This window comes from Panulirus ornatus, chromosome 32, assembly GCF_036320965.1.
Source record: "Panulirus ornatus isolate Po-2019 chromosome 32, ASM3632096v1, whole genome shotgun sequence".
Classification (NCBI taxonomy): Eukaryota; Metazoa; Arthropoda; class Malacostraca; order Decapoda; family Palinuridae; genus Panulirus; species Panulirus ornatus.
Genome location: NC_092255.1, coordinates 13,978,147 through 14,002,054, shown reverse-complemented (window position 1 = coordinate 14,002,054; position 23,908 = coordinate 13,978,147). Strand labels below are relative to the sequence as shown.

Genomic DNA, 23,908 nt, shown 5'->3' with positions numbered 1-23,908 from the left:
ATCTAAAACACTTCACTTCCTCCAGTTTTTCTCCATTCAAACTTACCTCCCAATTAACTTGTCCCTCAACCCTACAGAACCTAATAACCTTGCTCTTATTCACATTTACTCTGAACTTTCTCCTTTCATACATTTTACCAAACTCAGTCACCAACCTCTGCAGTTTCTCTTCCAAATCAGCCACCAGTGCTGTATCATCAGCGAACAACAACTGTCTCACTTCCCGAGCCCTCTCATCCACAACAGACTGCATACATGCCCCTCTCTCCAAAACTCTTGCATTCACTTCCCTAATCATGACATCCATAAACAAATTTACAACCATGAAGACATCATGCACCCCTGCCACAACCGACATTCACTGGGAACCAATCACTTTTCTCTCTTCCTACTTGTACACATGCTTTACATTCTTGGTAAAGACTTTTCACTGCTTCTAGCAACTTACTTCCCACACCATTTACTCTTAAAATCTTCCACAAAGCATCTCTATATCAATCCTATCATATGCCTTCTCCAGATCCATATATCTATTTATTCTATATATCATACTTAGCGGCTGTCTCACGCGTTAGCGAGGTAGCGCAAGGAAACAGACGAGGAATAGACCAACCCACCCACATACACATGTATATACATAAATGCCCACACACGCACATATACACACATATACATTTCAACATATACATACACAGACATATACATATGTAAGTATCCATACTTGCTGCCTTCATCCATTCCCATTGCCACCCTGCCACACACGAAATGGCATTCCCCCCCTCCAGCAAGGCAATGCCAGGAACAGGCAAAAAAGGGCACATTTCTTCACACCGAGTCTCTAGCTGTCATGTGTAATGCACCGAAACCAGAGCTCCCTTTCCACATCCAGGTCCCTCAAACCTTTCCATGGTTTACCCCACACACTTCACATGCCCTGGTTCAATCCATTTGACAGCACATCAACCCCGGTGCACCTCATCATTCCAATTCACTCATTTCCTTGCATGCCTTTCACCCTCTTGTATGTTAAGGCCCCAATCACTCAAAATTTTTTCAGTCCATCCTTTCACCTCCAATTTGGTCTTCTGCTTCTCCTTCTTCCCTCCTCCTCTGATGCATATATCCTCTTTGTCAATCTTTCCTCATTCATTCTCTCCATGTGTCCTCTTCTGCTCCCTCAACCACACTCTTTTTATTACCACACATCTCTCTTACCCTTTCATTACTTACTTGATCAAACCACCTCACAACACATATTGTCCTCAAATATTTCAATTCCAACACATCCACCCTCCTCCGCACAACCCTATCTATAGCCCATGCCTCACAACCATGTAACATTGTTGGAACCACTATTCCTTCAAACATACCCATTTTTGCTCTCCAAGATAATGTTCTCACCTTCCACACATTCTTCAACACTCCCAGAACCTTTGCTCCCTCCCCAACCCTGTGACTCACTTCCGCTTCCATGGTTCCATCTACTGCTAAGTCCATTCCCAGATATCTAAAACACTTCACTTCCTCCAGTTTTTCTCCATTCAAATTTACCTTCCAATTAACTTGTCCCTCAACCCTACTGAACCTAATAACCTTGCTCTTATTCACATTTACTCTCAACTTTCTTATTTCACACACTCAGTCATCAACTTCTGTAGTTTCTCACCTGAATTAGCCACCAGCGCCGTATCATCAGCAAACAACTGAATCACTTCCCAAGCCCTCTCATCCAGAACAGACTGCATACTTGTCACTCTCCAAAACTTTGGCATTCTTCTACCTAACCACCTCCATCCATAAACAAATAAAACAACCATGGAGACATCATGCACCCCTGCCACAAACAGACATTCACTGGGAACCAATCACTTTCCTCTCTTCCTACTCATTCACATGCCTTACATTGTTGGTAAAAAACTTTTCACTGCTTCTAGCAACTTACCTCCCACACCATTTACTCTTACAACCTTCCACAAAGCATCTCTATCTGGAGAAGGCATATGCCTTCTCCAGATCCATAAATGCTCTACCACTTCTAAAACCACACTGCTCTTCCCCAATCTGATGCTTTGTACATGCCTTTACCCTCTCAATCAATACCCTCCCACATAATTTCCCAGGAATACTCAACAAATTCATGCCTCTGTAATTTGAACACTCACCTTTATCCCCTTTGCCATTATACATTGGCACCAGGCATGCATTCCGTCAATCCATACATACATTGAATATCCTTACCAACCAATCAGCAATACAGTCACCCCCCCTTTTTTTTTGTTTATAAATTCCACTGCAATACCATCCAAACCCGCCGCCTTGTCAGCTTTCATCTTCTGCAAAGCTTTCACCACCTCTTCTCTGTTTACCAAACTATTCTCCCTGATCCTCACACTTCGCATACCACCCCGACCAAAACACCCTATATCTGCCACTCTATCATCAAATACATTCAACAAACCTTCAAAATATTTACTCCATCTCCTTCTCAGTTCATCAATACTTATTACATCCCCATTTGCCCCCTTCACCTATGTTTCCACTTGTTCTCGTCTTATGCACTTTATTAACCTCCTTACAAATCATCTTTTTATTCTCCCTAAAATTTAATGATACTTGCTCATCCCAACTCTAATTTGCCCTCTTTTTCACCTCTTGCACCTTTCTCTTTCTTGACCTCCTGCCGCTCTCTTTTATACATCTCCCAGTCATTTGCCATAAATCGTCCAAATGCCTCACTCTTCTCTTTCACTAACGATCTTACTTCTTCATCCCACCATTCACTACCCTTTCTAATCTGCTCACCTCCCACCTTTCTCATGCCACATGCATCTTTGGACAAGCCATCACTGCTTCCCTAAATACATCCCATTCCTCCCCTTTTCCCCCCACCTCATTTGCTCTCACCTCTTGCCATTGTGCATTCAATCTCTCCTGGTAATTCTATACTATTTTCTTAAGCATCTCTGTTTTCAGAATATTTACTTTGTGTACTATTCTCAGTTTGTCATTTCAGCAGGTGTAGGTTAAGGACTTCCAGTATTTTCCAAGCATATATTATGATGTCTCCTGCAAGTTTAAAAGACAATGAAAAAATTACCAAATTCACTGTTAATTTACTCAACAAATGACTGAAGTAGATGTCACTTGGACAAAATATTAAATAAACGTAAGAAAATAAAGAGTACTTTAATGATAATATATGAGTAGGAAACTAAAAACAGTGAAACATGAGAACAAGGGATGATAACAGAGAAAGTATAACAAAAGTTAGAGTAATGGGATACATGACTCTGTTAAATTTTAAATTTTGAGAACGAGTCCACTCACTCAGTAGAGATACAGTGACTGCTCAAAGAACTTAAATCGTTTTACTTTTCCTAAGTAACTTTCTGCCCCTTTCCCTCAGTCTCTTTCTGCCTCATTCCAACCCCCCCCCCCCCCCCCTTCCTTTCACCCAGTGAATCAGTTTGGGAAAGAGTAGGTGAAGTGGTTATCTAAACCCCTTACCTGCTGGGTGACAACTCCACGGTGTGAAACCTCCATAACAGCAGTTTTGTTCTTAAGTTTGTTATTCCTACGGCGGCAGCAGCAACAGATGAAAACAAGAACAACAAGCGCTACAACCACTACACACCCTACGATGATTGCCACCATGTACTGCATTGACACAGCTTGGTGTGGAACTGCTGGCAGGTAGTCAACTGTTGATAGAAACATGGGAATAACTGAATGTGAAACAGCCATCACTAATCTTTTACACTGTTCAACATAAATGAGTGATTACCTATTCCATTATGTCAGAAATATTACAGCATTATAAAATTAGGTATATCCAGGTAAAAACTGACCTATAAACATGTAGTATAGCTTTTCATGCGAGTAGACTAACTCACCTTTTTTAGCAACACGATATTTTCCACAACTGCTTTCACCAAAGATGGAGCATAACCTGATTCTAACTTCTTCTGGTGCTTCATCTCCTAAGGCTACCTCATCAGGGTCATGACTATCGGTGCTAATGGGAATGGGTATATCCAATTTGGTCCATTCATCACTGTCAACTCCACGAGTTTCAACTTGACCCAGTAACATCAACTTTGTCGGCAGTACTCTGAAGCTTAACTTATTTCCAGTATTCTCGAAATAAACTTCTTCAGGCAGTGGAATACTATCTACATCAACAAAAGTCATTGCCTCCAGAGGATCAGAGAAGTCGCTGTCTCCCATGATGTTGCTTGCTTTGACTTGTAATTTAAATGCTGTCTGCTGTGGAAGGCGCTCAATAACACAAGGATTATTAGTTTGACAATCATGACTTATTCTCTCCCCAGACATAGTTTCTGCTCTCACATGAAATATTGTGTCTGCAAAACCACCATTGAAACTCTCATCCCAAGCCAATTCAATGAAGTCTGTACCCTGGCTAATAACTTCAAGATTAGTTGGATGTTCTGGGCGTCCCTTCTCTTGCAAAGTAATGAGCGTCTTGTGATCACCTCTGCTGTTTGTGCCTTTGCATACATAGCGACCATAGTCGGCCTCCGTAACTCCTCTCACAGTTAGGACAGATGCATATACATCATCTGGCAAAGCTGTATCATTGATGGCATAGTGGGCACCACCAGGTTCAACAAAGTTTGGTCCAAGTGTCCACTGGAACTTAGGTTCTGGATAAGCCTGCATGCGACACTCAAGTTGAGCATCTTCGCCAAGATCAAATGCTACTTTGTTGGCTTTGTGAACTGTAATTGGAGAGTCTGTGAAAGAAAAAAAAAAAAAAAAAAGATGCTCATTAAAACAGTATTATTAAAATAGAGTATATAAAACACAGTAAATTGCAGTGGAATTTATTAAAAAAGGGGGTGACCTTGTCATTGATTGGTTGGTGAGGATATTCAATGTATGTATGGCTCATGGTGAAGTACCTGAGGACTGGCGGAATGCATGCATAGTGCCATTGTATAAAGGCAAAGGGGATAAAGGTGAGTGTTTAAATTACAGAGGTATAAGTTTGTTGAGTATTCCTGTGAAATTATATGGGAGGGTATTAATTGAAAGGGTGAAGGCATGTACAGAGTATCAGATTTGGGAAGCAGTGTGGTTTCAGAAGTGGTAGAGGATGTGCGGATCAGGCGTTTGCTTTGAAGAATGTACGTGAGAAATACTCAGAAAAACAAATGGATTTGTATGTAGCATTTATGGATCTGGAGAGGGCATATGATAAGAGTTGATAGAGATGCTCTGTGGAGGGTATTAAGAGTATATGGTGTGGGAGGCAAGTTGCTAGAGGCAGTGAAAAGTTTTAAACAAGGATGTAAGGCATGTGTACAAGTAGGAAGAGAGGAAAGTGACTGGTTCCCAGTGAATGTTGGTTTGTGGCAGGAGTGTGTGATGTCTCTATGGTTGTTTAATTTATTTATAGATGGGGTTGTTAGGGAGGTGAATGCAAGAGTTTTGGAGAGAGGGGCAAGTATGCAGTCTGTTGTGGATGAGAGGGGTTGGGAAGTGAGTCAGCTGCTGATTCGGGTGAGAAACTGCAGAAGCTGGTGACTGAGTTTGGTAAATTGTGTGAAAGAAGAAAGCTGAGAGTAAATGTGAATAAGAGCAAGGTTATTAGCTTCAGTAGGGTTGAGGGACAAGTCAATTGGGAGGTAAGTTTGAATGGAGAAAAACTGGAGGAAGTGAAGTGTTTTAGATATCTGGGAGTGGATTTAGCAGTGGATGGCACCATGGAAGTGGAGTGAGTCACAGGGAGGGGAGGGGGCGAAGGTTCTGGGAGCGTTGAAGAGTGTAGAAGGCGAGAACATCATCTTGGAAAGCAAAAATGGGTGTGTTTGAAGGAATAGTGGTTCCAACAGTGTTATATAGTTGCAAGGCGTGGGTTATAGATAGGGTTGTGCGGAGGAGGGTGGATGTGATGGAAATGAGATGTTTGAGGACAATATGTGGTGTGAGGTGGTTTGATAAAGTAAGTAATGAAAGGGTAAGAGAGAGGTGTGGTAATAAAAAGATTGTTGTTGAGAGAGCAAAAGAAGGTTTATTGAAATGGTTAGGTCACATGGAGGAAAAATTGACAAAGAGGATATATGTGTCAGAGGTGGAGGGAATGAGAAGTGGGAGACCAAATTGGAGGTGGAAGGATGGAGTGAAAAAGATTTTGAGCGATCGGGGCCTGAACATGCAGGAGGATGAAAGGTGTGCAAGGAATAGAGTGAATTGGAACGATATGGTATCCCGGGGTCGACATGCTGTCAATGGATTGAACCAGGGCATGTGAAGTTTTGTGGGGCCTAGATGTGGAAAGGGAGCTGTGGTTTCGGTGCATAACACATGACAGCTAGAGACTGAATGTGAACGAATGTGGTCTTTGTTGTCTTTTCATAGCGCTACCTCTTGCGCATGCGGGGGGAAGGGAGTGCCATTTTATGTGTGGTGGGGTGGCAACGGGAAAGGCAGAGGGCAACAAGTATGAATATGTTCATGTATATATATGTATTTGTCTATGTATGTATACACTGAAATGTAGAGGTAGGTATGTACATGTGTGTGTGTGGGCGTGTATATATATACATGTGTATGTGGGTGGGTTGGGCCATTCTTTCGTCTGTTTCCTTGCGCTACCTTGCTAACGCGGGAGACAGCGACAAAGTGTAATAAATAAATAAATATGGTAATTTAGAATGTTATAAAATCAAATCACGAAATTAACAAATTGCTTGATTAGTGACTTACGTTCCACTCTGAGAAGCTGAGAACTGGATACTTCTAGTACACCATTCTTGAAAACACACTGGTATGTACCCCGATCAGTGGGTAACAACTGGTTGTCGTTGATCCGTCGAGAACCTCTGAACTGCAGTGAGGACTGAACTGTATGTGCTGCATTCTGGCCTACTGATGATTGTTCAACCAAGATATCATAGAATCCATCAACTGGGTTTATCTCTACCCCATCTTTCAACCAACGGATTGAAGGCTGTGGCTTGCCTTGAGCACGACAAGTAAGACTCAGGTCTGTCTCACCAATTCGGTGAATGGCAGTCTCTGGCAATTTCTCTAAGATCCGTGGAGGCTGGTAAACACGAACACGTACTGAGGCAGGAGTTCCCTTGCCCAAGCGGTTGGATGGCTGGCAGTAGTATGTACCTTCATCTGTAAGGGAGGCCCGAGGAATGGTGTAATTGGCTCCTAGAGTAAGGGTTGCATCAGAGTCATGACGCCACCAGCGGTACGTAGGCATGGGCCATCCAGGAGGATCAGCACCACAGGTTAAAGTGGACTGCTCACCCTGTACGGCAATAGGTTCAGCAGGAGTGATGTAAGTCTTCCCTGGAGCATGTCGCACCCTTACTGCAACAGTAGCATTGCCAACACGATCACTAGGATCTCCACCAGTTGGGGTGAGTATATTGACAGCCCGACAAATATAGTTACCCTGATTAGCTGCAGACACATGGTTTAGCCGTAGGCTATCTATGCCACTCTGGCGGAATGAGTCATCTCCTTCCTTAAGCCACTCGATGGTAACTGGAGTAGGGTTTGCAGTCACATTACAAGTGATTACAATATCTTCACCTTCATCTGCATCTTTACTAGAGATTACTGAAACTCGAGGCCCATACAGAACATCTAATGTTACTTCCGCCTCACGTAGACGGCCTAATCCATTGTCAGCCTGGCAGACATATCGACCAGCATCATCCAGAGTAACCCGATCTTTGATGAGCGTATTGAGAGTGCCAATGAAGCGCCCACCACGAGTCCACCGCACATTACTAACTGGAGGTTTGGCATCTGCAGAGCATGTCAGAGTGGCTGACCGTTCTAACTCAACTCGCAGTGGGTTAGCAGGTCCAATGGTAATCCTTGGGTAATCTGAAAAAAATTTTAATCAATTATAAGCATGTACACTCTTACTTTGGATTGAATGTGTATGGTTAATTTAAAGCCATAAAACCTACAACAGATTTAAGAAGAGGAGAATGTGAAATCAAAATGATAACTTAGTAAGATCAAGTGCAAAGAAGAAAAACCAGTCAGCACAGTAAAAGCCAGAAAATACTGAGGCTCTTAAGGGAAAGAAGCTGCTGAGATGCTGGCACATAAAAAATTTCATGTAATAAGTGAAGGCACTGAATGCAGGTAGTAGACTAAAGTTCTTGTTGGACTGAACCTCCCTATATAGGTAGAAATTACAAAAATGAAATCTGCCTGTCTATATCTCTGATGCCTGTTCCCACCAGGAACATCCATCAAAGGGGTGGCCATGGCAAAAGAGTCCCTATTTATCCCTGGACTTACATGCCTCCCTAGCATACACCATTCCATGCATTTTTAAATCATCCTCTCCCTCCAGTACTCTTCCACTCTATTTCCTCATGTCACAGGTAGTCTTCCTCTCACACCAACCCCTTTCATTGTACTATCATACACTCTCTTTATGAACTCCCAGTCTTGGATTCTTTACACATGCACAACCACCTCAGAGTATTACCTTTCACCCACTCTACCACTTCCCAATTCCTTTTCATTTCCTGCCATACCCCATCTATACAATCTATCATTTCTTTCTTTATATCATCTTGTCATACCACATGCTCCTGTCAAACAGCTCATTTCCAGAGCCTGGATTCTTGACCTCTGTGAACCCATTCCATGTCCATGATTTTGCTGCATAGGTCAGGGTCAGGAGGACTATGCTGTCCCTTAATCCTTTCTTCACTTCCATACGTACACCTCTGTCCTTCATTAATCTATTATGGGACCCACTGACTCTTCCAGCCTGTACTGCTCTTTCCCTTATCTCTCTTTCCATCTCATCAAATTTACCCAAGACAGTTCCTAAAACATCTTACGTCTTCCAGTCTTTCTCCCCATATCCTAAACACAATCTAGAACACTTCCTTCTTTCACTCAATAAGGGTTTTACAAAATATATACTTTCGCTCTGTTTCCTTTCAAACACCATTACTTTACTTTTATGTGCATTTGTCTTCAATCGCCTATTCTTACACAAATCATAAAATACACTTACAAATGATGCCGCACAACTGTGGTAATGACTTATACTCAAACCATGGGATGACAGCTGAACCTTGCACTTGGCACAGCTGTACTGGCTATCGCTGGAGAAGGACCAGAAGATTCTATAAGGGCAATTCTCAATCTGGCCAATTTTTCTTCTCTATGATATTACTGCCTTTTATGAAATGGGTTATAGCTCCAATTTGAAGTCAAAAGAAGGTTCAGAATTTGTGAAGTCAAAGAAAAGACTCCATACAGTAGTGTAAGGTCAGAATTTGTGAAGGCAAAGAAAAGACTCCATACACTAAAGTAAGGTCAGAATTTGTGAAGGCAAAGAGAAGACTCCATACACTAGTGTAAGGTCAGAATTTGTGAAGGCAAAGAAAAGACTCCATACACTAGTGTAAGGTCAGAATTTGTGAAGGCAAAGAAAAGACTCCATACACTTGTGTAAGGTCAGAATTTGTGAAGGCAAAGAAAAGACTCCATACACTAATGTAAGGAAGCATCTCCCTTAATTTCTTGGGAAAGCTGAAAGTAGGGAAGGGATTTGTTAGAATGAATGACAACCTATTTCAGTGACACAAAAGATGAACATTCTAAGACTTAGATGTGGAGAAACAGAAAAAAAAAAAAAAAATGGAGTATGATATGAAGGTGCTGTGAAAAGCCAGCATACAGAAAACAAGTATAAAGTAATGACTGCTCAGTAATGCTGGAAATGACACAGACACAAAGAAAGAATGGTTGTCAAGAGTATCCAAGAGAGCTTATATTAGCAGGATGAAAATATGGGTCAGAGATTACCAAAACAGAGGAAAAAATGATTGAGGGCATACAAACAATGACAGGGCACTTAACAAGACATGCAAGTATAGGAGTGTATGAGGCAAATGTATAGCATATCCTACTGACCAGTATGAGATGAACACATTAGACACTTAACGAGATACTAATAATGAATGAGAACAATATATCTGTTAGTCGGTCATAAAGGCACTACAGATACACTAATATATTCACAAAATCTCATGTGTATGCTAGATATTTCATCTTCACTTTAAAACATTAAAAGTTCATCAAACAGTGGTAACAGTTTATCAATACATACAGTTAACACTAAGAGTGACGGTGGATTCCATCTTTTCAGAGTCTGTGAGTGCTCTATTCCAGACAACACAGCGGTACTGTGCACCATCATCATCCTTGCCAGGGTTGATAGTCAACACAGAGGTGGTGGGGAAATCCCTCCCACCACCAGGCTTTAGGACACTGTACAGCTTCTGCTCAGACCCAGACCGGTACCAGCTACGGAAACAAAAAAGAATTAAGATTTTTTTTTCAGTGCTATTAATTCATATACATTATTCAGCTCTATCAATTTCATTTTGAATGGCACATACTTAACAAGGATTTTGATCATCTGCCTGGTTGCTATTTAGAAGTTCTAAGAGGAGAGGTCTTTAGTTTATGAAGCATATTCTTGTTACCCAGAATTTATTAAGAGATAATATTTTGACTCAGTCTTTCTAGGAAATACTGCACAACAAACAAAACTACCTCTCTCAATACTTGAAAATTTACATCTGCTATGATTAATGATCCAGTTTTAAAAACATAATACTGTAATACGGAAATCAGTGATTATCAATCTCCAGTGGAGTGAAATTATGAGCCTCCTAACCTTTCCAACAATAAACTACATCTCATCCAATATTGCAACACGGCATGAGAGCAACCAGTCCTTCCTCTTCCCCAGTTGAGAGACTGCATGCCTCACAAGGTACCACTGTTCTTGGTGATGAAAGTGGCTGAAAGGCTCTAGTATGTACCAAGGTATCAGTGGCTGTGCTGCCACACGAGTGTGTGTTGAGTTATATGTGGCAATGTTGAAATGAGTGCTGGAGATAGATATCAGTGGCTTTGTTGATGCATGTGCTACGTTACTTACGACGGAGATGTGGATGTGTGTTGAGGGTTCTTTCGCTATCACGATGGAAGTATGCGGTCTATTCTGAAGAAAGCTTGTGTGGTGGTACCTGTGGCCTATACCAACCAGTGTGCTGGGACATCAACAGCTGTTTTGATGGGGGTATGTGTTGGTTATCTGAGGTTGTATATATATGTGAAGGTGTGCTGGGGTACACGAGACTGTGTTGAAGTGGGTGTGTGATGGGATATCTGGGGCTATGTTGACATAGGGTGTGTCCTGGAGTATCTAAGACTTGGTGATGTGGGCTTGTGAGGGAGTGTTTGAGGTGATGCTGATGTGGATATGTGCTGGGGTACAGGATGTGTTGATGTGGGAGAGTGCTGAGGTAACAAAAGCTACAATGATGTGGGTGTGTGCTGGGATATCTGAGGCCATGTTGGTTCACCTGAGAGTGTTCTTGGGTATCGAGCCATGCTGATGTGGGTGTGTGTTCTGGATTATCAGGGCTATGTTGATGTCGATGTGTGCTAAGGTATCAAAGGCTATGCTGGTGTGGGTGTGTGCTTAAGGCTGAGGCTATGTTGTTGTGGATATGCTGGGAATCAGAGGCTGTGTTGATATGGGTGTGTGCTGGTGTATCTGAGGCTGTGCTGATGAAAATGTGTGCTGGGGCTTCAAGCGAAGTGTTATATGAGCAAGTATTTATCTGCTTGTACTGACGTACAATTCAAAGGGAATGCTGTACTCAAGGAAGCCCTAACTCACAATTGAATTATAATTCAACCTTTTTAACTAATCTAAATTGTGTATATAGAAGCCTCTTCACTTCAGCGTATTCCATGCATACGCAATTCTTATAAAAATAATTCTAGTATGTTTTCACAACTATAGTTTTGCTTCTAGTTCTGTCTCACTGCTTCCTCGTTCTGTTTCGTTGCTTTTTAATTTACAAAACTGTAAACCTTTCCTTATCTCTTTTAATTAAGCGTGTTCGTTTGCATGTAGCGAATGCAAAGAGGGAACACCAGAAAGCTAAATGGACAGGAGATAAGTTTGGATTAAATATAGATTCAACATACATCGAATCCAATAACAATAACTATGGGATTTAAGTGAATATCTCTGGCATCAGGATACAACCGCACTCATGTGCTTAACATGTGACGTAATAGATAATAGATTCAAATGTCAAACACTGGCAGCACCACTCCCGGCCAGCCTTTGTACGGCGCACTAACCCAGTTCAGCCCATCAGATCTAAAGTTACAATCTACAGGGAAAGAGAAAGGGGACTTTATCCACAATGTGATGAGGTACCTTCATAATATTAATACAAGATTCAAATTACTGAATTAAACAAGTAAATAAATAACGAACGGTTTACTGAATTCAGGAAGCCATTCGGCCAAAACTACACGGAAGAAAATACGTAATTGGGATTCACAATAGTGATTAACTGACTAAAATTTAATAAGTAAAGCTTAAGATCAAGGCGGAGGCTTTACATGAGTGAAGTTTGTTTACATTATACACGAAGTTTTACAGGGCAAATCTTATAGTTTATACCTGAAAAATTGAGTGGTGATTCTATGAAAATTATGTGATGTAAAGTTTAAAAACTGGATGACGTGCAGAAGTACTGTGTTGACATACATTATGATTTTAATAGTGGACATTAAGTGACGTGAAGTTACATATACATTGAATTGCAACAGTACTGATTTTATCACGTTAGGTCGGGTTAACAGACCGCTTCTAAGGGTTAACACTGCGAGCAAGAAGGCATCTTCTGCCATCAATGGACGAAAAAATTTGATTTTTTTTTCAAATTTCTGCCACAAGCGGCGTACATATCGGCCATACTCCTCGTGCATTATGATCCCTGAGCTCACGAAACCCATGAATAAGTTGTTTGGGTTACATAATATTAAAAGAACCAACCATACATGTAAACTCAATAAGCATAAGTGGTACTTACATGATCTGGGGGTCTGGAGAGCCGCCCTGGGAGGAGCAGACTAGGTCTATGGACTGTTCTTCAGTGGCTGTGGGAGCCTCCGGATTGATCCTGGGACTGCCAGGCGGGATGAGCACCGTCAGGTTGACGGTGGTGGTGTGTAGGTTCGACCCCGTGCCAGCCTCTTTGAACCGGCACTCGAACATGCCGTTGTCTCGCTCGTACATGGCCCGGCTGATGTTCAGGTCGTAGCGACCCTCCGTCGGCTCCAGATCCACCCTGCACCATCACAACACAGTTAACGTCAACATTGATAATGCCAAAAACACACCACCAATCACCTCCCCCCTCCCAATCTCTCTCTCTCTCTCTCTCTCTCTCTCTCTCTCTCTCTCACACACACACACACACACACACACATACATACATACATATATATATATATATATATATATATATATATATATATATATATATATATATATATATATACACACACACACACGGTCATATCCATGTAATATCCTGCAAAATATTATGAAGACATACTAATGATGATTTCACTGCCTAATACCAATATTATTCATAAGCACAAAGACAGTACAATCCCGAAGGACAGTGAAGCATATTTCCAAGTAAGGACGAACAATCCAAAGAATATCTAATAGCTATATACTGATATAGTGAATTTAATATAATGTATAAAGAGAGTTTCAACATCCAGCATGTCCGTCAAACACTTGGGCTATTTTTCTTTCTTTTATCAATATAACCTTGAGTATTTCACATATTAGGAGGTCTTTCTAATTTCCCAAACGTTGAACTCTGAATCGTGCCAGTTTGAAGACAATTACATAACTGATGTTTACACCTTGTGCTCGTCTCTGGAGGCTTCTCTATGTACTTTCACATGTCTGTGTGGGACACGGCCGCAATGTTTAAAAATACAATCATTACTGAAGAAAAATAAAGAGAGTTGGTGTACACTGTAATATACAAACACAAACTGCGTAAACATACAAGACATATCTGGAGAGAGAGAGAGAGAGAGAGAGAGAGAGAGAGAGAGAGAGAGAGAGAGAGAGAGAGAGAGAGAGATACGCCATTGATAAAGTGGTTTCTGGTGTTTTTAAGCATAAAAAAAAAGCTCTCTTCCCCAGATGACCATACATACACTTCTGCTGCCTTTCACTGTACCATTACACAGACTCCAACACAAACCAGCTTTTCGTATCTCCATTTGCAGATTGATACCGAAGAAATAAATAAATATCAGAAGGCGACTACAACGGACGTCAATCAAAATTTCTACCACATTCTGCGAGAAGGCAAGATAACACCACCACCACACCACAGAACGTCGGACACAAACAAACGTCATCAGGATCGGAGAAGAGCAAGATAATACGTTCCCGTCCGCCACCATATGGCAACGGCTGACTCGTGAGTGAACAGGGCACGTCGGATACTGCGAACTGCGAAGACGAGGGAGACAAATGGGTATGGATACGGTACGGGATGTGGTCAAATACCGTATAAAGGACGACTAAAAGAAGCTCATACGGTGTTTATATATATATATATATATATATATATATATATATATATATATATATATATATATATATAACATGGAAGATCCTGGAAAGCTCGGGTCGTCATAATGTCATTTTTTAACACCGGCATGATAGACGTGTACAATACCCCTACAAAACAAACACACACACACACACACACACACACACACACATACGTAAAACCAAGTGTATAAAAATGGAATTATGGACCGAACACATCAAATAAGAGGAAAGAGGGAGGGGAGGGGGATAACTTGAGAAACTCCTCGACACACGCCTACAGCGTACCTGCTGGTCAGCTACACAGGTTGTGAACGGTGCACAAGACTATGGGACGAAGCCCTTAACAATCTAAATGAAGATATTGTAGCTTCGTCTTTGACCGAGCTGTGGGCAAGTCCATGTTGGGCCTTCAAGACAGAAAGAAAAGTATAGTCAAGCAAGGTCTTCATAAAACATTGTAAGTAACGGGAGAACTGAAGACTCCAGGCAGGACGACCATCAGTCGATAACCGATGTAAACCGTTCAATATAACCAACGAGGAGAGGGTCTTTATGTCTCCTGAAGACCAAACCTAACCTAACCTAACCTAACCTAACTAACGTGGAGAATTTCTTTATGTCTCCTGAAGACCAAACCTAACCTAACCTAATCTAGTTCTCGTTATATGTACTGAAGAAAGGACACTTGGGAAGGTGTCTACTATGAGCAAGAAACAATAAACTAAATAAAACAGGCGAGTGAGTACAAGAATGTGGTAAGTAAAACAGGCGAGTGAGTGCAGGAGTATGTGGTAAGTAAAACAGGCGAGTGAGTGTTGGCTGTGGCCAAGTGTGAGGAAGAATGGGAGGGTAAGGCAAGAAAGAGGTGGCTGGAGGCGGTGTGGTGGGTAGTCGAGAGGTCATGCCCCTGCTAGCGATGTCACCAGTATTTAATATTCATAGACTGTGGCGCAGCTCCCTGAACCCTCGGGGACAACGTGACCACCAAGCAACAACACCACACCACACACACACACATACCGCCGGGCTGAAGAGAGAGAGAGCCTCATACAGATATACAACCCATCTGACGCAAACGCGAGAGAAGATTATTATGAAGAAGCGAGGCCGAAGATGACTCCCAAAGAGGGCGAAGTCAAAAGATGCAGTATAAATTTGGGTAATGAAATATCAACAAAAAGCGAAGGAGAAGTGAAATATATAGAGTCGGTGAGGTTCGAATGTGTTATGGAGCAGCGTGAAACGGTGGAGAAAAGCTTCCCTGAGCGGAAACCTAACGAAAACTGCGCAGCTAAAAAAAAAAAGTTCCACGCAATAAGATGGAGCTGCCAAAGACACGTGAACTTTTATAGAAAGGATGAAAGGAAACTACTAAAAAAGATAAAAAAAAAATCGCGAAACAATACAAGCGACACGAAAGGAGGTGGCGAGATGGGTGGTGGTGGTGGTGAGGTCCGTCCGGACCCTCTACCCTGGGGCGGTCGAGGCTGGCTAGGCTAGCTGGCCGGCCGGTTGGTGGGCTGGCTGGCTGACCCGGCCGGCTCCTGCCGCCTCCTTCACTACCTTCCAGTACGACGCCCGTGGAGGCCTCACTTACCTCCTACCTCAGCCACCATCCATACGCACCTCCACCTACCTACAACACACGTACAACAGCAACCACCATCCTCTTTTGTACAACTACCACCACCCATCTACACCTACTACCACCCACTTACAAAGTAACCAGCGCCCACTACACTATAGAAACCTACCACCCACATACAACAAAACTCTTACCCACCTACAACGACCCACCTATAGCAAACACCACCCAGCTACAACGACCATACACAACTTCAACAAACACCACAACCACCCCCCCAGCTACGACAACAAACCTCCCACCTACAACAAACGCCACCATCCAGCAATAACAACATTCACCCACCTACATCTGCCGCCACCACCACCACACACCTGCATCAACTACCACCCCCCACCTCTAACAATTACCAATCCTCCCCTCCCTCCCCCTGGCTACGAACAGCACATGGTGAGCATTACTTCACTACATTCCTAGGACGAACTGAAGCTGAAACTGAAGCCCGATTCTAACACACTACTGGTCGTTCAGAGCTCCAAGACCGACTGATAAAGCAATAGACTCGCTATAGTGTTCATGAATGACAATAGAAAACGCTTTTTCTTCCCCCCCCTCCCCCCTTAATCGTGGCACATGCTGGTAAAAACCAAAAGGAAACGAATATTCGAAATGTTATTGATCATATCACAGGATGGTAAAACCACGAGGAAACGGAAACTATGAAGTATAACACCGTTAAGACTGAATCCAGTGTCTTGATGTAATACACGAAAGCGCTCAACGCTGCTACGTATTTTCCGTTTCCTTATGGCGTTACCCGCACATCATGCACACTTGCTACGCTGTATGTGTTTTGCATAACGTCACAACTCCAGTCTCAAGTAGACCCCTCCAGAGGGAGAAAAAAAGTTGAAGAACGTTTGTTACAAAGTACACTAGTGGGCTGGCCACTCACTCTCACTCATGACAACAATATCCTCTCCTCCAGCACCAAGATGATAAGTTACACTATGGAAAATAAACTGCAAGAAATGAACAAGAGACTCACAAGAACAGTTCACCTGATTTTTAAATTTGCTAAGTTAGATTTTTCTCTTGTCAAAACATAACTAATTTCCATAAAAAAAACAGAAACAATACATTTCATAGAGAAAAAAAAAATGTATGTTAAACAACTCATAATCATGTTGCTTATGGTTCACGAATCTGAGGAAAATGTGTCATAGAACACAGACGATCTAGATATGCGAAGAAAATCATTCTCGTAACAGCGGCCATCTTGGATGGTGGTCAGTGTCGCCCAACACAGTTTGCCTGGGTGGTTTTTTTGAAGAGACATGAATGATTTTTTCTAAACCTTACAAAGCTAGACTCGTTTCCATAATCATCGATATTTGCAAAAAAATATAATAATAATAATAATAATAATAATAATAATATAATAATAATAATAATGAAAATAATAAAATACTAATAATTGAAGCCAAGCATTCCACTCCACCGTGTGATAATTATTATCATACAAGTTTGCTCTTTTTTTTTTTTATCACTACAGAATAAATAAATACAAGTCCGTTATTTAAACACCTGACATTCTTTACTTTTTTTTTTCTTCCTCTCTTGCTTAAACCACAGCCACTCCTGGACAAGACAAAGGAAGGCTGTGTATGAGAGAGAGAGAGAGAGAGAGAGAGAGAGAGAGAGAGAGAGAGAGAGAGAGAGAGAGAGAGAGGATGTGTAGAACAGTGTGAAGGCAGACTGTCCTCACAATACCTGGCAGTGTCCAATCTGGGTTCAGGAACACACCCGTGTTGGGGCTCCTCCAGCATTCCCTCACCCTAGACGAACCCGAACCCGGTTCTAGTACCACAGACGAACCCGAACCCGGTTCTAGTACCACAGACGAACCCGAACCCAGTTCTAGTACCACAGACGTCCCAGAGCCCGGTTCTAGTACCACAGACGAACCCGAACCCGGTTCCAGTACCACAGACAAACCCGAACCCAGTTCTAGTACCACAGACGTCCCAGAGCCCGGTTCTAGTACCACAGACGAACCCGAACCCGGTTCCAGTACCACAGACAAACCCGAACCCAGTTCTAGTACCACAGACAAACCCGAACCCAGTTCTAGTACCACAGACGAACCCGAACCCGGTTGCAGCGAACAGAAGAAAATTCCAAGACTGGATAGATGTCTCCCGCTTGAGCGATATCCACATAAGGACGCAGCTGCTCTGGTCCATCATACTGTTCATAGTCACAAGTTTGTACCGGCATCGCAAATCTGCCTCGCTAGCATGGAACAGTCAGACACGTAAACAGCTTCTCAAACACACACACACACACACACACACTAAGGACACTATGAGGGACGGTCCCAATGTCAAAGGTCGTGGGTAAAGATCTACTTACGTATATGAATTGTCAGATACATGTCCCTCACCCTGAGTGTGTGTGTGTGTGTGTGTTTATAAGGAAACGGGGGACATAATCAAGCCCCTTTTAAGGCCATTCTTAGTGTTCCTGAAGAGCTGATCTGCCGTCGAACAACAACAAAAAATAATTCCAGGTATCACGTCCCTGAACCTGCGTCTATGAACTAGGAAACGTGGCGGCCCCATATAGATCGAGCATCGCATGAAAGTGTTACAAGACTATTCGAGAACCCTTCTACAAGCGAGGGAAACGAGTTCCAATACCTTATAGTTCCAATACTTATAGTTCGGGATCAGCTCCCTCACTGACCAGAGAGAGAGGAGACGATCGTATGAAAGCCATGATCATCATCAACCGCTGAGGGGCTTGGAAAACGACAGCCAACTGACGGAGGCTCTGTCTGTCTGTCCGAAATCCACGGCTGTCACCGCTGAAAGCTCTCTCTCTCTCTCTCTCTCTCTCTCTCTCTCTCTCTCTCTCTCTCTCTCTCTCTCTCTCTCTCTCTCCCGAGGGGTCATGCCCCCTACCTTCCATGCCTACATCTGGCACCGACACATAAACACAATACAGCTACGTGTCATCTTCCTTTCGTGGATCTCGACGTCATCACGAAGGCCAATTTCGTCGATCCCGAGGCATCTGAAAAACTTTATATATAAGCATACTAACAAGATTTCTAAATGGCCTTCGCTAATAGCATGACGTGCAGTAGGGGTCCAACAAAACACCAACTCTAGTAAGGAGGGAACCAAGACACCAAGTCACAGTACGACGGAAGTACAGGATAGATTTCGGAGTGAAGTAGCTGGACGGAGAACACCTCATTAAGAGGAGCGACCAGGCTCATGGCAGGGTGGATAAACAGAACTCTTCAAAACGAGACGACAGATACGTCACCAATAATGACACCAGTCAAGGCCACTCAGCTGTTCCCTCCAGCCTGTTATCATCATCGCCATTCAGAGCCTAATCAGATCCGACGCGACGTTCCTACATGTCTTGGTTGGTTCTTGACGCTGGGAGAGCGACCGTGACACACGGGGGAAGCCTTGGCCGCCCATCAGGACCATCCAGGTAGTCAAGAGCATCTAAGGTGTTCAAGAGCATTCACAATGATGGTTATGAGGTGATGGTGTCCATGACTCCGGCATTCGATACGTCTGTAAACACAACAGACCAACCAACTACCCCCACCAGGTCGCCTGGCATTTAATGATCTGCTTCTGTCCGTGACTGGAAAGGTTGGGGGAAACCTTGGAAAGCGAAGTCGGCGTTGCTGTTGTACGTGATACACACACGAGAGAGAGAGAGAGAGAGAGAGAGGGAGGGAGGAGAGAGAGAGAGAGAGAGAGAGAGAGAGAGAGAGAGAGAGATGGGTGTCAGGTGGGGGGGAAAGGACATGTACGTGGGTACAGTTGGCTTACGTGTAGCTGCGGTCGAGGGGCATATCCCCGATGGCCACATTATCCTTGTCGCCGCTGCGCTGCCTCGTCCAGTAGATCTGCCCGCCGTTGGAGAGCAGCGCTGGGTTGTTGAAGCGGCACTTTAAGGTCACGTCTTGACCCTCCCGCACGTCCGCCACCTCCTCCCTGTTGCTGGCCAACACTGCCACACATCCTGCAATAACAATAACAACACTCCAGTTAGACATGGGGCTTCGCCACACAAACACACACAATATGCTACAAAAGATCTGTTATTAAAGCTGTCATCAAGTATTTGGTGTCTTTTCCTAGCGCTACCTCGCACACATGAGGGGGGAGGGGGTTGTTATTCCATGTGTGACGGGGTGGCGATGGGAACAAATAAAGGCAGACAGTATGAATTATGTACATGTGTATATATGTATATGTCTATGTGTGTATATATATGTGTACACTGAGATGTATAGGTATGTATATTTGCGTGTGTGGACGTGTATGTATATACATGTGTATGTGGGCGGGTTGGGCCATTCTTTCGTCTGTTTCCTTGCGCTACCTCGCTAACGCGGGAGACAGCGACAAAGCAAAATAAATATAAATAATAAATAAATAAATATATATATATATATATATATATATATATATATATATATATATATATATATATATATATATATATATAAAGACATCCATTCGAAACACCACTGTCACCAAGCATTTGACATAATGCAGGAACACAGAAGATAAAAGGAAAATCCAATGGAAATATCATAGACTAAAAAGACCACATCCATATACCTTTTAATGAAGGTCAAACCTGTATAAATAAAGGGTTTGTTTTTCTTCATTCCTTACGCTAGTTTTCTTTTTCTTTTCACGAAGGTCTGCAACTCAGTACCACAGATGAACGACGTGTACCAGACAACGTACATTTCCATCTTGTGTTTGGAACTGCAGATATGAGCCGCTTATTCCTAAGTCTTCCCTCACCTAACTGAAGTCTTCTGAAAACTCCGTTCCTTGCAAAGTCAAACCCCACTCTGCTGAAGACTATGCATACCTGGCGGCGCCCCTACGAGTGAACACGCCCCTCCACAACACCCTGACACCTGCTCCACAATTACCACAGTCCCACAAGGAATAAACTTAATAATGAAAAAAAATGTACAATTCCCTTCATTTCGCAAGTCTCTTTTAGCTTCAGTGAAACGAAGCCAACTTACTGACAGCAACCGTGATATTCATCTCTTGCTGTGTCAGACACGGACCGTCGAGCCTGCTTGCTGCTATGGTCATCCCCCGCATGCCAACCCACCAACCTATCTACACACACACACACACACACACACACACACACACACTGCTGAGCCTCCCTCCCTCCCTCCATGTTGATGAACAGCCAACAGCTGGCCAGAGGGAAACATTAAGCCAGTCAGCCAGGTTGTCCCATATATATATATATATATATATATATATATATATATATATATAACAAAGAACTGAAGGGATATAGAAAGAGGGACTACTTTTTCTCGCGAGGTTGAAGTGTTACATGTGAATTCATTAATGGTGAAAATGGCCCTTTTGAGCACGACGGTACGGCCCTTGAGCACAACCGTAGGACCGTCCTCGTCATATGTTCATAACTGCGTCAAGGGGATTTATTGAGGAAGTAAGGGGAGGGGAGACGAGGTTATGTACAAGTTTTATAAAGTTTTTGTCAACGATAAATGAGTCTGAGGCATTACGAAATGGCCTAGTTGTGTGGAGAGAGCAGCAAACTGCTGTGTGTGTGTGTGTGTGTGTGTGTGTGTGTGTGTGTCGGGGGTGCTGGCTTATCAGGCGGCCCATCCCACGGTAGCTGCTGCCAGGCCTCAACGTGACCAGCATCCTTAATCTGCCTCCATCTCAAGCGACAAGCAACGCCACCTCCACGCCGGGACACCATGGCATCCTCCACGCCAGGCACCCACAAACCACGGAGCTTGAAGCAATATACCACACCATGGGACCATCCCATCACGTTCAACGCGTGTGTTGATACCAATCCGACGAGGGAAATGCTAATTACTGAATCATACACCAGAGAACTACAGGTCAATATATATATAAAGAGCCGAAGGGTAATACAGGCAACGGAGAATCGTCTGGGTAATATGTATTGAATCTGCGGCCACTATACAGTGGCCAGTGAATCTAGATCCCCTACCGAACTCTCTACAACTACCATACCTTAGGAATAACATGGCAAACTTCAAGGTGTTTATACTGTTTGCGAATAAGGCAAAAAAGCCTATCCAAACCCTACCCAGCAGCGACTAGCCTTCCATAACACTGTTAACAGAACCTACCTACTCAAGCCCCACCCACCTCCAACCACCCTACGTAACACTGTCGAGAGAGCCTATCCAAGACCTACTCAGCACCAGCTACCCTACACGACACTGTCGACAGAACCTACACACAAGCCCTACACACCAACAACTACCCTACACAACCTTAACTACCCTACACAACCTTAATTCCACATGCTCCTTGGGGTATCCAATGCTACCTCTCTCTCCACCAGTCAATCCATCCATCGGTCTCTCTGTCTCTCTATCAGCTTCAACTCCATCCCCAATCTTCATGGGATGGATGAGACGCACCCATTCTCTGAAATCACTTCTGACAGATGTACAGCTGAAATGTGCACAAAATGGGTAGAGACGACACCATATACTGTACACTCTTCCTCGCTCACACCAAAGGACTGGCACGAAACTGCACCACACACACACACACACACACACACACACACACACACTAAATGGGGGAAAAGACAGCAGGTGAAGCCTTTATTCCCCCCGTAGCAGGTAACTAACTGGGAGTCGTACTTTGACCCCCTTCTCCACACACACACACACACACACACACACACACACACACACATTGGTCGACTTTCCCTCCTCCGACAGTGGCCGGCAGTACGACCAGTCTGGCCAACATACATCTCCGTCTTACCCCCCTAACTCTCACCCCAGGACCCTCCCTCGGCTACAGTTCACCCCCTTAAAAACTCGTTTGGCAGGAGGAGGAGGAGGAGGAGGAGGAGGAGGAGGAGGAAGAGGAACCTTCGCCGCAGTGTGGAGCAGGTATACCATCAGACACTGGTAGCAGGTTCGACCCAAGGAGTACCTCACGTCATGGGATATCTCTCGGTCGAGGAAGTGTGGCTTTAAGAAGCGTAACGTAAGCAAGAGAGGTAGACATCAATAGGAACGAAGGTAAAGAGTCTTTACCATCAACAGACCTTAACAGATGAGTAATGAATATCTGGGACTAGTACATGGGAAAGCCAGACAACAGAAGCCCTAATGGTTGAATGATAAAACTCATGGAATTACACGAATATATATATATATATATATATATATATATATATATATATATATATATATATATATATATATATATATATATATAATCCCTGGGGATAGGGGATTAAGAATACTTCCCACGTATTCCCTGCGTGTCGTAGAAGGCGACTAAGAGGGGAGGGAGCGGGGGGCTGGAAATCCTCCCCTCTCGTTTTTTTTTTTTTAATTTTCCAAAAGAAGGAACAGAGAAGAGGGCCAGGTGAGGATATTCCCTCTAAGGCCCAGTCCTCTGTTCTTAACGCTACCTCGCTGACGCGGGAAATGGCGGATAGTATGAAAGAAAAAGAAAAAAGAATATATATATATATATATATATATATATATATATATATATATATATATATATATATATATATATATATATATATATATATTACATAACAGTACCGGGAGGGATTAAGAATCTTTCGGGGGTACGGCAGTAAAGGTCGGGATCAAACTCACACACCGAGGACGACATGACGACACCGTCATCTGTCTGTGAGATGCACGTATGAAGAGGTGGCCATGCCTAGTCCAGGGGTCGAGTTGCTATACGCAGCAGACT

At 43.1% G+C, this 23,908-nt stretch overlaps 1 protein-coding gene across 1 annotated transcript in view; it reads right to left on the bottom strand.

The window, feature by feature from the left end:
- ed (hemicentin protein echinoid) overlaps positions 1-23,908 on the bottom strand; it is a 237,927-nt gene that overhangs the window by 13,824 nt on the left and 200,195 nt on the right. Inside the window, exons 2-7 of the mRNA XM_071680967.1 lie at positions 19,943-20,135; positions 12,936-13,193; positions 10,136-10,332; positions 6,733-7,875; positions 3,894-4,757; positions 3,508-3,701 (exon numbers count right to left, since the gene is read on the bottom strand). Coding sequence (XP_071537068.1) covers positions 3,508-3,701; positions 3,894-4,757; positions 6,733-7,875; positions 10,136-10,332; positions 12,936-13,193; positions 19,943-20,135 — 2,849 coding nt within the window. The remainder of the gene's footprint in view (positions 1-3,507; positions 3,702-3,893; positions 4,758-6,732; positions 7,876-10,135; positions 10,333-12,935; positions 13,194-19,942; positions 20,136-23,908) is intronic.